Consider the following 14,040-nt stretch of genomic DNA (forward strand, 5'->3'; position numbering starts at 1 on the left):
AGGTCAAAGTCCTAACACATGACCTATTAAGAAAACACTTCCTCCCATGCTCTGCAATATACATTAAAAACACCAAATGTCCACATCTAAGGGGCTGTTCTTAGACTTTTCTGTGCTCCATTTGTGTGGTTCAGGGGACTAGTTCGTCAGGCCTGGCTAAGCCATCTCATCGGCTCCAACTGATTTGAGAGGATTGCTATACAACAGCCTTGTGTCCCTGGGAACACAAGCTTAGTATTGTGCTTGGTTCCTGAATTTATGTTAATATGTGAGATGGACCTTCTCCTTTCCTTCTTTTCATGTATTACTGTCTTGACTATCTTGGCTTCCTAAAATGTGAGTTGTGAGATATTCTTTTATTTCTGGGACAGTTTATATGTGATCAGCAGATCTCCCAGAAACGTTAGTAGAATCTGTTGCTATCTATACCCGCTGTTTCCTCTGTAGAATTTTAGAAGATGAAATGTTTACTGTAGTAATAAGCTAATTCTACATTTTATTGATTGTGTGTATGTACCATAGTATGCATACTTACAGGAATGTATTATGTGTGACCACAAGCCTCTGACTTTGCTGAGCTGTTTGAGGACACAGAGATCAATTATGGTAAACAGCTCTGTGTATACTTTAACAGAATGTCTGCTGCAGTCCTGGATGCAGACACTTGTTTCACGTGCCATGCAGGGTCAGCCTCAGTAACTACACTCTTCACACTCTGACCTTACACATGTCCTTTGCCTGTGTATCTTACCACTTCCTACAAAAGGCCTTCAGTCAAAGTCTAGCAGTGAAAAATTCTCTAGAATTTGTTTTTCGTTTTTGCAAGATACTTTTATTCTCTTTTCATTACTGAAGGATTCATTTTGTGGGGAGCATACAGAGATCCAGATTGGTGGTTGTTTACTCTCAGCTCTTTGAAGATAAGACTCTATTTTCTTCTGTTGCTTACCTTTCTGTTGGTAAGTTAGCCATTATTCTAACACCTGTTTTTGAGAGCAATCAGTGTTCTGCCTTGTAATATTTATTACTGTAGAACAAATCTCCCTAAAACACACTTGAAACACTTATCCAGGACACAGGGGCCTCTTTGCAAGAACAAGCGCTGAGCAAGGGAAGTCACAGTTTTTGTGACACTCATTGCTTTTCCTATATTGTTAGACAGAAGCAAACAAGCAGGTGAGATTTCAAGGTGTCAGCATCATGATTTCTAGGAGGCAGAATTCCCGGGAGCCATAACAAGAGTTCAAGAGGTGTCTACCCTCTTGTCAGGATGCTTTATAGTTGGTGTCTTTGTTGCAGATTTTCCATAGTTTTACAATGCGCTTTCCCCTTTGATTTATATTGCTCCAGGTTCACTGACAGTTTCTAACTCTGTGGCTTTGCACTTATCTACGAAGTTTCAGAAACTCTTGGCTGGCACACCTTTCAAACAACTTCTGCTCCACCGTAGTCTCAGAAGCAAACCTTTGGAAGGATGACCTCTCCTCCCCCTTTTTTATTAATTATACTTTATCCACTTTGTGTCCCCCTGTAGCTCCCTCCATCCTCCCCTCCCAGCCCCTCCCTCCCTTCCCCTTCTCTATGCATGCCCCTCCCCAAGTCCACTGATAGGGGAGGTCTTCCTTTCCTTCCTTCTGATCCTAGTCTATTAGGTCTCATCAGGAATGGCTGCATTGTCATCTTCTGTGGCCTGGTAAGGCTGCTCCCCCCTTAGGGGGAGTGATCAAAGAGCAGGCCAATGAGTTCATGTCAGAGACAGTCCCTGTTCCGATTACTATGGAACCCACTTGGACACTGAACTGCCATGGGCTACATCTGTGAGGGGTTCTAGTTTATCACCATGCATGGTCCTTGGTTGGAGTATCAGTCTCAGAAAAGACCCCCTGTGCCCAGATTTTTTGATTCTGTTGCTCTCCTTGTGGAGCTCCTGTCCTCTCCAGGTCTTACTATTTCCCACTTCTTTCTTAAGATTCCCTGCATTCTGCCCAAAGTTTGGATGCCCTCTCTTTTAATAAAGTAATCAAAGTGCAGATGTGGCTCAATGGCACAGCATTTGCCTGGCACGGGAGAGGCGCCATGTTCTATCTCTAGTGTTTTGAACAAATGAATAAATGTGGGTGGGGAGTACATTTGCCATTGACAGCAGGGATGGTTTCTCCTAAGGCTCCTCTCTTTGCCTTATAAATGCCTATCTTCTCCCTTAGTCTTAGTGGAGTATTTTCTCTGAAGCTATGCCCAAATTTCTTTTTTGTAAGGGTTTTACGATATTGGAGGCCACCAAAATATCAAGGGCCCCCTTATATTACCATGTTATCTCTTTAAAGATCTCTGAGTTCACATTCCAAAGTACTGAAGGTTAAGACGTTGCTGCATATATTTGATGGGAGGCATGGACACAATTCAGTGTACAATACCTGCCAAAATGCCCTTCTACTCATAAACATGCTTATCTTGAGTTGCTCAAAATAATGTCTCCAAAAAAGGTAAAAAAAACATGCTTTTTACCCCCAAAGTCTGCCAAAGCTGTAAACATGTTGACCCTGCTGGGGTCAGTGTGTTAGTTCTGGAGGCTTTGTTTATACATGGTGAGATGAAATACAGTCTTCATGTGCTCTCCCTTCAAACTGTAAAGAATTCCCATGATGTAATGGAGAGAAAGCCTGTGGTGCAACTACACACAGCAGTGCAGGGAGAGAGGGCGGAGTGTGTCTACTCATGCCTGCTCAGCAAGGCAGTGACCCCGTCTATAAGACTGAGCACTCGCCACTCCATCCCTCTAGGGAGTCAGGTGGGTTGAGCGTATAATGTGTGCTGGCCCTATGGGACTGCAACCCTTGTATACAATGGGCAGGAATCTGCAAGCAGTGGCCACTAAAACCCTGGAAGGAGGTTTGCTCAGAATTATCCAGGTGAATATTGTCTTACTTTCTTCAGGAAGCTGAGTAGCCACTGGGAGCCAACTTCAGGGCCTGGTCTGTCTGTATTTTGCTCTCCATCTCTCTTCCTTTGTTTCTAATACATTTCTGAGAACATCCTTTCATTATGTATTGTCCTTACAGAGAGGTAATATAAAATGCACAGAATGTCATGTATGAAGATGGTGAGGTCATTAAAAATCTTTTGGTGAAGAACCTGTAACGGCAAGTAATCTTACTAAGTGGTGTTCACGGTAGGCTGATCTGAGAGCAATGTGTGAGGTCTCTCCCTAAGTTGTCCATACCATTCCTACAAGACTATTTAAATCAACACCTGTATGGGAAGCCAGTGACTGTTAGCATGGATTTCCAGTACCATCCAGGCTTTCAAATTCAAGGCTTTTGTCCAACTGGATGTCTCAAAAACATCTGACTCAAAGGGAAGCCTGGATGCTCCCAAAGTAAGTACACCAGTAAGAATTATTCTTTACACGAAGGGTTTCCAGTTGAGTGAATACAAAGCCATACATTGGGCTGTTCAACAAAGCCTGCAGGTTATTCTTGGCTCCTCCATGTACTCTCCCAATAAGCCCACAAGCAGATCCTATGAGCTCTACTTCCAACATATGCCAACTGAAGTCTTTCCATTGAAGTCATGCTGGTCTAAGTCACCAACATCAGTCTAGATTATTGCTCAGCACCCCCCATCTTCATTCCTTTTCTCCAATGTATGTCTCACACTGCAGCAAGGGAAGTAATTTATAACTGTAGACTCAATCTTCTCACTTGCAAAAATAGATTCCATGTTTGTACAATGTACACCAAGTAAAATCAAATTCCTCTCAGGGCCTTGCAGACCAGGAATATCTAATCCTGTTCACCCCACGGCCAGACTCACTCCAGTCTCCTTTTGGATCTGGGTCCTAGCACCACTCTTGGTGCTTGATCCAAGGCAGCCATCCAGTTCCTAGGCTTCAGCACTTGTTGCCTCATCTACTTCAGCTCTTTTGAGGCCAGCTCCTTTGCAGCACCCTGGCCTCTGTGGATAAATGACTAAACTCAGAAAGCGTGCCCTCTTCTCATCAGCTTCACTCTCTTTCTACAATTAGTACTGTTCTTGTTTCGTGGTGTGTTTTCCTGTTAGCAGAATTCCTCTCAGCCCTAGGAGAATGCTGCTTCACAAGGGGACCATGACTGTCCTCCTCATTGCTTTATCACGAGCATCTGGTATTCTGAGGGGAAATGCAGGCTCAGGTGGCTAGGCACCTTACTCAAGGCTACAGAGCTAGCAACAAATGCAACTGAGAACTGGACATAGGTTTTGTAGTTGTGAAACCTATAATCCTCACAGAGTTTCCGTTGTGCTGTGTCTTGGCCAACACTGCAGCCTATTCTGCCACAGGAAATTTCCATGCTTCCAGGAAAAGCAGCCACATGGTTTTTTCACTCATTCTTGTCCAATTAACTACAGGGATTAGTCATTAATCACCTACTGCTGTGTGACCTTGGGGCGTTTTACTAACTACTCTGACTCAACTTATTACTGTAAGTAAGCACTTTATACAATCACCTGTTTTCATCCGTATATGCTCAAGTGAGGTGGGTAGCATTATGGGCCAGATTTGCAGTGAATAGAAAAAAAATCACAGACAGCTTATGAAATCTGTTTTGGTGTTTGTTGATGATAAAATGGGATACTAGTGCCCAGTTCACATGCTGCATCCATGTTCTAAGGGGACCCAAACTCCTGCTCTAGTGATGAAAAGTAAGCATTGTCCACGCATGAGTAAACCAAGAATGCAAGCTGTATTTTTAAAACAGAAAAACAACTAGGTTTTACTTAGAGTAAGAATACAATTGGGTTGGATTAGGTGACACATGCCTTCAATTCCAGCATTTGAAGGTGGATCTGTGAGTTCAAGGCCAGTTTAGTCTACATAGCGAGTTCTAGGCCAGCCAGGTTATATACTGAGACCCTGTCTAATAAAAAGAATTATCAAAAACTTAAAAAAATTTAGCCATGCTCATGATTTTCTCTGGTTATGAGAAAAGTGTGACAGTGTGATATTAGAATCACTCTACATGTATAGAAAAGGTTTGGCTTAAAAATTCACATGTATTGTAGACAATAAATCAAATTCATGTTGTAAAATAGGATGTATTAGTTGACTGAAACGTAAGCATGTAAAAATGTGTAAAGGAGAGGAGGAGATCATGTATTGTGCCATAGGAAAAAGACCCTTGTACTTGGAAAGCAAGGATCTAGACCGATGGAGCTAAAGATATCAGAACCTTGGACAGCACCGAGAGGACTTCTGGCTCCCTCAAAGGACTCTGAGATGCTAAATATCAGCTTCTGTGCTTTTAAACACCTGCCTTACTTTCACTGCTGTACATAGAAAAGCTTATTATGTGCAAAACCTATCATGATGGGATAATGGTTAAACAGGTTTTCTTCCTGTAAAAATGCCTGGCTGGCATCTTTTAAGTTTTTCAGTTCTAGGATAGAAATTAAAAGACAGTTATATTATATATATATATATATATTATATAACTGTCGTAACACCACCTGGCATATATATATATGTTACGAATCACTTCAAAGAAGAACAGAGTTAAGACACAGGTAGAAATCTGGTCTGAAGCTTGCTAACCAGCAGTCTTCCCTACACCCTAATCATTTTCTGTGTCTTCTTTTGCAAGAGTGTGTTCTAATGGTTCCTGAAGTGATATGGTTGGATTCTGCATTGCTGAGCAAGATATGCATCCTGACATTTGCTTTTAAACAATACCAAAGTCACCATGAGACATATGACAACAGCATAGCCCTAAAATTGTGAAAACAGTTTTAAAGTCTTTTCTGTTGTTAGGTATGACAAAAGAGCCACCAAGCCAAGAATCCTTTCTTTTCCATCTGTGAAAATGAAGTAAGCCAAAACTTTGTCAATTTGCTCTTGAAAAAAATATGGTCACAAAACTCACTGTGACTATTTAGTATCTTTACAAATTCTGTGGTGCTGCCCTGCTTCCCACCCCCACAAAGGACTGACTGAGGTGGCAAATTAATCCTTTACAGCGTGTAAAACAAGGTTCTGGGAAGCCCCAAACCCACTGGTAGAGCACAGGGAAGCTGTTGTGCTCAATCCCTCATCTCCCTGGAATCAAAAGGAGCCACAATGCAGTCATCAGCATGTTTTCACTCTGCGAGACCCACACTTCCTATTTAGAGCACACAGCCATACCCCATTCTACATTCTCACAAGGCTCCTTTTATTTACTTGTGTTTGTTATTATATGGTGCATGCCGACATGTTTGTGTGACTCCACTGGTGTGTACACACCCATTGAGAGGAAAAGAGAATGTCCATTGTAAACTTGTTAAAAGGAGAAAGGGACCCCCACTGTTTCCCCTTTGGCCAGACCTCTATGGAGAAAGGATTTTAACTCTTGGTGCCCCAGAAGGGAATGGCTTCTTTGTGTACTTTACATTTTGCAATGGCTGAACATCACAAACTCATCTTACCTATCATAGGCCTAGAATTTGATGTTTCTTCTGTTATATAGCTTCCATCAGACAGTGAGCTATATATGGGGAAACTGTTATTTCATTAATAGCTCAAGCTGTTCTTACAAAGCAAAGTAATTCTGGCCATGAAGAAACTTACAAGGAATCGATTTTGGAATAGTATTTTTGTGAAGCTTTTGATTGGGTCTTTACTCGTTTTATTTTTGAAGTGTAAACACAAACTATGTGATGTCTCTGGATATTTTAGTTTTGAACATGCTTGTTCGGGAAAATAATGCTAAGCACCCTGTGACATGACCCACCCGATCATGGTAATTTTATTAGTGATTCAGGTGGCTAGTGTCTCCATAATCCAGTTTTACCTGGTATAAAAATTTAATGAAAGCTAGCTAGATTTGCACTTCCAAATTAAATTTGTACTTATGGCAACAAAACTAAAACTGAGTGGTCTTTCTGTAACAGCCACACTTTTAAGCAGATGATAGGATGTGCCTTTCACACACCAGAGGCACTGCACATCAAACAGAAAAAAAAAAGCATTCCCTTCTGTGTCAGAAAGGCATGAATATTGGCAAGAAATAAGTAAGTATCTGCCTTTCCACGGAGTTCTTAACTCTAAGTCAGCCTGGGATGCAAACAGTTAAGTGCCTACATGTTCTTTCACCCATTCTCACTCTTTTCTAACTTCCAAAGGACAAGGCTCAGTGACAACACAGTAAGCGAAATGAAGAGGGAGGGTTCTCAGATTAATTAACTGGAAATGAGTCATGTCAATGTTTTGGAAAGGCAGAAGGGGAGAAAAAAGACTGGTAGAATTAATCACAGTGAGAAACTTACTTCAAGTGCCCGCCAGAGTTCAGAAATCCAATGAGAAGCAGAGAATCAAAGGGATGAAGCATACTTGCCATCTGAAAGGATGTAGAGAATCCAATCAAGGGTCCCAGTCTTTGCCAAGTAAGGGCTATGCCCTCAAGAGTGTTTATTATCTACTACAACAGTAAGCACAACGTATATGACTGGAAAGCTCATTCTCCCCAGAGGGACAAAGGTGAGGCAGACATTACACTTACTGCAAAGAAATAAAGAAAATGTCCACTTGTAGCTTACACACACTGAACTCTAAAGGATGGAGAGGTTCCCGCATTTGTGCTCTACATTTCCAGTACTTGTGATTCCATATACTGTAGAGATGAGAGATCCATGAGACAGAATCTGAACATGTTCACATGGAGAGGTCATTCACTAAAGAGAAAAAAAAAAAAACAAAACAGAAACAGGGTCATAGATACAGCACATTTATTTACAAAAGCATCAAAGGGACAATGCAGAGCTTTGCTTATGTCATGGTCATGGGGAACTGGGAAGCTCCTTAAAGGACACATGCAACAGCACACACAAACAACAACAAAACACATACATACACAAACCTTCAGTGAACTCTGCTACTTAAAAGAGAACCTAGTTCTGGTCAGGAACTTGCTTATATCATGTATAAATTTCAGTATATGTTTTGTACGTCATGCTCTGCATAAAGCTGTTGTTTTAAGCAAATGGCATCATAAAGCCTGATCAAAAAGTTTTTTGTAGCGCTATTTAGTGCTGTCTGGTAACCACATCATGGGGCATATTCTGCCTTCCATGTTGTCTCTAAAGACTGTTGACTTCCAAGGTCACAGGGGTGCAGGAACAGCTTTCAGGGAGAGACTGGAGGACAGTCCACATGAGGGTACTTACAGGTGGGGGGATGTCTTTTTTAGACTTCAGAATCAGTTTCTCCCCGCTCTTTTCAACTTCAAAACCCATTTTCTTCAGCAGGGACACATCTGCCAATCCCTGCTCCTCCATTTTTGCAATGAAATCTTGGTTTTGGCTGTTGTCTTCAGTGAGATTTCGTACAGCATACACCACCCACTGCATCATAACTGGAGGCAGAGTGAAGGAATTGAACAACATACTTCCTCATTTTTGTAACTCACATGACCGAGAGGTAAAAAGTGCAGGAGCACAAGAATACTGATGGGATTTTCTAGAGTGTTAGAGAGAATATAAATATGCATTCAAAGAGGAAACCATTTAAAAAGCTGTAAAGGTGCACAGGAGCTTGTGGGTACAGCACGTGATTCAGCAACCAGCCCCAAAGAATGGCTCACTGAATGTCTGATCACGCATGCACGCACGCACGCACGCACACCCAGAGCAACTATTTTGAGGTTTGTGAACACAGCAGTACACATGTGTACACTCCTGGACACGATGTCAAGTCATTAGGGAAGGACAAGGGGAGCTCTGAGACAAGTCAGAGGCGCTGGGAAAAAAAATCAGACAGGAAACTAGTTCTGTTTAAAGTGCAGTTATCAGTAAGAATGGTTTCCTAGGAGTCACCATGGAATTTCTCTCATTCAGTATTTCAGAGACAAAGCTTCAGCTGTGAAGGATTTGCTAGGTCCAGTGTGAAACACTCATGCCCTAAAAGCACACGACCCTCCCTGCCTCCCCATGCCCAGGCAATGCCCTGCTTGGTGTCCCTATGTCAGAATGAAGATGACAGAAGTGCAGGGCCACATCGCTGCATTATTCATTACTGACTTAAGTGCCAGGAGCTGGTAACACTCAGGAAAACTGAAAATTGCTACTATATAGCATCCTGTAAGACAAAGACCACTGAGGATAGGCTTTTTGTTTGTGTCTCCACTTTGGTCCGGGGGGTAAGCGGGGGGGAGAACCATAGGAGCCTATCGTAATGTAAATACATTTTCAGAGAACTAGGCCTATCTGTTCATGATCAGTAGAGTACCAGAATAATGTGCGTGTGCTGGGGATGTAAGACAGTGGTCTAGTGTGCTTGCACAACATAGCATTCATTTGGATCATGGTTTTGATCCCCAGCACACACACAAAAAGGAAGGATCCTTTTCCTGATGGCCATTAGATACACTTACTCAGTTCCAAACGCAGAGCAGGGGTGCATGTAACTCTAAAAGGCATGAGACCAAGTTTCTGATCCTGCCCTAGGCTTCTCTGACAAGAGGACTGGTTCTGAGACATTCCTAGATTTCTGATCAGAAGTGAAATCCAAGAGAAGCTGTCTACAGTAATAAAGCCAATGCTCTTCTTGTAATACTTTTAAAAAAAAATTGAACCCATTCACTACAAAGGACTCAAGCATTACAAACAGGGCACTAAATGACTGCAGGGTATTTGTGGGGTTTTAAAAGGTTGTGCCATCCTTGTCTCTAGCACCAACCCTGGTTCATAACCCTATCAATTCTTCTACACCACCTCAGGCCGGCCCTCTTCCTAACCATGATCCTTTTTCTGGCTGGCCTCTCTCAGACCTTCATCACAGGCTATGCTCATGTTTGTGGGACTGTAGGGCCTGGCACAGAGCAGAGTCCTACTTAGCAGCCTTGAATGAATGAATGGATGGTCTGTTGGTCTTTGAAGGTTTATCACTGAAACCACTTGAGGGTATCAATGGCTGAGTGTTTCCGAAGGCACAGGACAGAAGCGGTGCTTGCTGGCGGATGTTGAGTCTGCACTTATCTCCACTTTGGTGGAGACTGTTTTCACCTGAAAATCTGTCTGCCATCCGTCATGACAAGGCCCATGCTATAAAGGCTCTGCTTCTTTTCTGAAAGCTGAATCCAGACAAACACTGAAATAAAACCCCAATTTGCATTTTTCCCCTTTCCATGGTTGGTGAGTCTCCACACTTGCCATCACATAAAATATAAAAATAACATTTGCAGGTGCCAGACACTTCCAACACAAGAAGTAATTTCTGGACAAATTATTTGCTGTGACTCTTTTTACACCTAAGTTGACACTATCATTATACAAACTCATTTTTTCACTTTTTATAGAAAACAGGAAGCAGCAATTATGAGAAGTGACTAAAGAAGCAAACATTTGAGGCATAAACTCAAAAAGACAATGTGAAAGACAGGAGGTGTGGCTGGCTCACAGGTAGTTGCAAACAATAGAGGCCAAACATTTTCTCCTTTCTGGAACTTTCTGGATACTAACTTAAAGATAAGTGAACTCGAAAAGATTTGAGGTTGCTGAGACTTTTCTAAGGACTGGGTGGCTCAATAATGACACTGACACAGTCACTACCAGTTGTAAACACAGATTATTTGGAGGAAAATATCATGACCCAAACTTCAAGTTATCAAGTCATCTGGGGAGAGCCAATGGCCCTGCACTGCTCTTGTCAGGGACCTCTTGCATCTTAGACCTCAGCCACATCATACTTCCTGTCTTCTTATGCCCATTCTCTGCCTGGTAGTACCCCCCCCCCAACTTTCTTTTCAGCAGCCATTCTCAGCTGAGTCCCAGATACTGTTGGGAGGCTTTCAGGTACCTCATGACTACCCAGTACCAGTGGGAACTAATGCTGCTACAGGCACCCACTCTTAGTAACAGTTCTCATCACACGGCAGTTCACTTAGCTATGAGCACTTTAAGGGCAGGGATTACACCCAATTCACTTCTATGTCTCCAACATCCAGCTCAGAGACATAGAGCAATGCTTATTTGTTGAGATTATGCAAGCTCCCATTAGTTGTATGTATTTCTATCTACCTTAATAACTGTGAGCGTCTCAAACATGATCAGTATCTTATTAATCTGTCTTCGTTCTTCGTCCTAGCACAGTTCAGGGAAATACTAGCTGAATGTGTAAAGGCAAGTGCATCCTCTTTAGTGGTATGCAGGCAGAGCCACGATGGCATTGACATGACCCCCACACCAGTAGTGTTCTTCCCCACTTCTCAGTGGTTTCCTGAGTCATGGCTTTGTAGGTCTAAAATTCCAGGATAGCAAACCCAACAGAAATACAAGCCAGGCAAGGATACACTGTGTAAACAAAAGGGCCAAGACAACCAAACACCAGTAGAATTCCATGGAAAGGTGACTTCAAACACATTCAACTTGCACGAGCAGGGCTAGGAACACTGTGAGCACGGTAATTTATCATCAACTAACTCCTAAGGGTTTGGAAGCTAATTTGTGTAGAAAAAACAAAACAAAACAACCTGGTGTGATGGCTACTGTCTGTAAGAAGAAAAGACAGCTTTGTAGATGAATGGGTATGACAAGAACCCTACAGAAGATGCAGGGCCACAGCTGGGCCTTCAGGCATACTTTTCCAGGACAAAACATAATGGAACCAACAACCTAAGAGAAGAAGTCTTGAGGGCCAAGCAGCAAAGGCATTCTTGTCTTTTCTAAAATTGGCAGTGAGAGTGTCAAGATGTGGAAGTGAAAGTAGAAGGGTTGGAGAGAACTCTAGTCACAAGAAGATACCGGAACCAACACCTGAGGCACCTGGGAATCAGAAATAAATGATGGATTACCAACAGCAGCACGTCATTTAACTATGTAGTTAACATTTTTTCAATCAGCTTTCCTAGGAGTCCATGTAGCTGAGTCCTGCACATGTTCTCAGTGGACAAGGAGAAAGCCTCCTTCCTCCAAGTGAGCACCAGCAGCGAGGCACTGTCCATCAACAGAACACACACTGCCTAAGGGTCCCTGCACTGTTTCTGTTCAAATGAGAACACCTGGGCACTGCTGTCCAGGGCTTCAGATTACACAAGAACTTCTCATACACTGCCGTGTTCAGATCAGGGCAAACATACCTATCTCATCCACTATTTTTTCTTTTATTGTTAAGTTTACCTATTATTAGAGTGCTTATGCAGAGCATATGGGATGTGCATGCGATGCGTGTAGGGGACAGGACGACTCTATGGAGTCAGTTCTCTCCATACACCTTTACATAGGTTCTGGGGCTTGAACTAAGGTTGACAGGCTTGCAGAACAAGTGCCTTTCCTTTCAATGAGCCACCCTGTTGGCTCTCTTTCCCCCTTTTTATTTGTGTGTGTGCATGGGTACACATGCATGAAATATGTGGGGGAGGGGTTGCACACGTGGAAGTCAGAACTGGGTCTTTTTTTTTTTTTTTTTTTTTTCAGGTGTTGAGAGCCCGGCCACAGAGACCACAGTGGCAGTTAGTACTGCCAGGGTGTCCATGCTCTGTGGACTTGGTTTCCTCCGTGTGGTTTCTGGGATCAAACTCGGGTTGCCATGCTTGCAAGCACCTTTACTTACTAAGCAATGTTGTTAGCACCAACACCACCATTTCTTTATAGTGAAAAGAATCAACATCATTTCTCCCAACATCTTGAAATTAAAGGTGCACTACTGTTAATTAGTCACCCTACTGTTCAATGGCACCCAAACTTCTTATTCCTATCTGACCGTAACTCAGTACTCACAGATGACAAAATGAAAGTAAAGTACCCTTTCAGGAGATTGAACCAGGAAAGAGAAACACTGTAAAACACAATCTTGAGAGCTGTCTGATCTGTAGCCATGGGTCATGAATATGCAGTCTCCTTGTTAGCGAGCAGTGAAAGGCTGGAGCCTGAGTAGATGGTGTAGACCTAGACAGTCTTTAAGTGTCACAAGGGAGATTAAAACAAGTCCCAGTTAATATTCACATTGCCCTCTTGTTCCCGCTGTAAAGGGACAGGGAACAAGAAAAGAATGGGGGAGAAAATTCAACATCTTCTAAAGTCTCTAATCCTACCAACACTTGAAGTCCTTTATTGTATGCTTAGCTCCGAAGAGAGAGCGCTTCTACCGTTTCCATAGCTACTACAAATAGAAGGCATGAGCCTGTTTGTCCCAAAACTGCCATGAAAGGGCCCGCAATCAGCACTGGAGCTTTTTTACAGAACACTCTGGTGTTGTGACCCAGGCCACAGAGACCACAGTGGAAGCCAGCAGGAATGCTACTACAGTACCAGGAACACCTGGGCCGGCTATGGGCCCACACTAAGCCTGAAGCTGTGAACAGGTTAGTTAGGAGGCTCAGTATTGGTAGGGTACAAAACTGCATAAAAAAACTTCAAAAATAGCTTAGTACTACTCAGCAGATTTATGTACAAGTCAACTTAAGTACAATCAATTGAATTAAAACACTACCTGATAAGATACTTTTTCTAGTTAAAGGCAGAATGTTTTTAGGAATCAAACGCAGCACACTTCAAGTCTAAGGATGACTCGCCAAGGCCTGAACTATCTAGGAGCCTGAAAAGAATGAGGGCTGGCAAAAATACCTAACAAGAAACAATAAAGTCTTATGGATTTCATACATGTTAAGGAATCAATTTCAGTGTCTACTAGTTCAGTTCTAATTTCCATATGGCCAGAACCAATCACATGTGAGTGACCTGTGGCTGCTCTGAGAGCTAAGTAGTTGTAATGACAGTAGGCCAAAGATGCACAGGCATTTACCATGCTGCCCCTCAGAAGTTGACCTGTGTCTTTGGTTATATAAGGAACCAATAAACAAGTAACTATTAAAAGTATGGGTTTGGAAAACTTACGCCTCATTGATAAGAATTTAAATGTCATGAACTCAGTGGCTGGCTCTTTGATCACCACTCCCCCCACCCCCCAGGGGGCAACCTTACCAGGCCACAGAGGAGGACAATGCAGACAGTCAGTCCTGATGAAACCTGATAGGCTAGGGTCAGATGAAAGGGGAGGAGGACCTCCCCTATCAGTGGACTGGGGAAAGGGCATTG

At 42.7% G+C, this 14,040-nt stretch overlaps 1 protein-coding gene across 1 annotated transcript in view; it reads right to left on the bottom strand.

Moving 5' to 3' along the window:
- Positions 1 to 7,387: 7,387 nt before the first annotated feature.
- The window catches only part of Atxn10 (ataxin 10), a 134,637-nt gene continuing 127,984 nt past the window's right edge, over positions 7,388 to 14,040 (bottom strand). The window contains exons 11-12 of the mRNA XM_021630875.2: positions 8,176 to 8,363; positions 7,388 to 7,683 (exon numbers count right to left, since the gene is read on the bottom strand). Coding sequence (XP_021486550.1) covers positions 7,681 to 7,683; positions 8,176 to 8,363 — 191 coding nt within the window. The 3' untranslated portion in view covers positions 7,388 to 7,680. The remainder of the gene's footprint in view (positions 7,684 to 8,175; positions 8,364 to 14,040) is intronic.

The sequence above is a fragment of the Meriones unguiculatus genome, chromosome 8 (assembly GCF_030254825.1).
Source record: "Meriones unguiculatus strain TT.TT164.6M chromosome 8, Bangor_MerUng_6.1, whole genome shotgun sequence".
NCBI lineage: Eukaryota > Metazoa > Chordata > Mammalia > Rodentia > Muridae > Meriones > Meriones unguiculatus.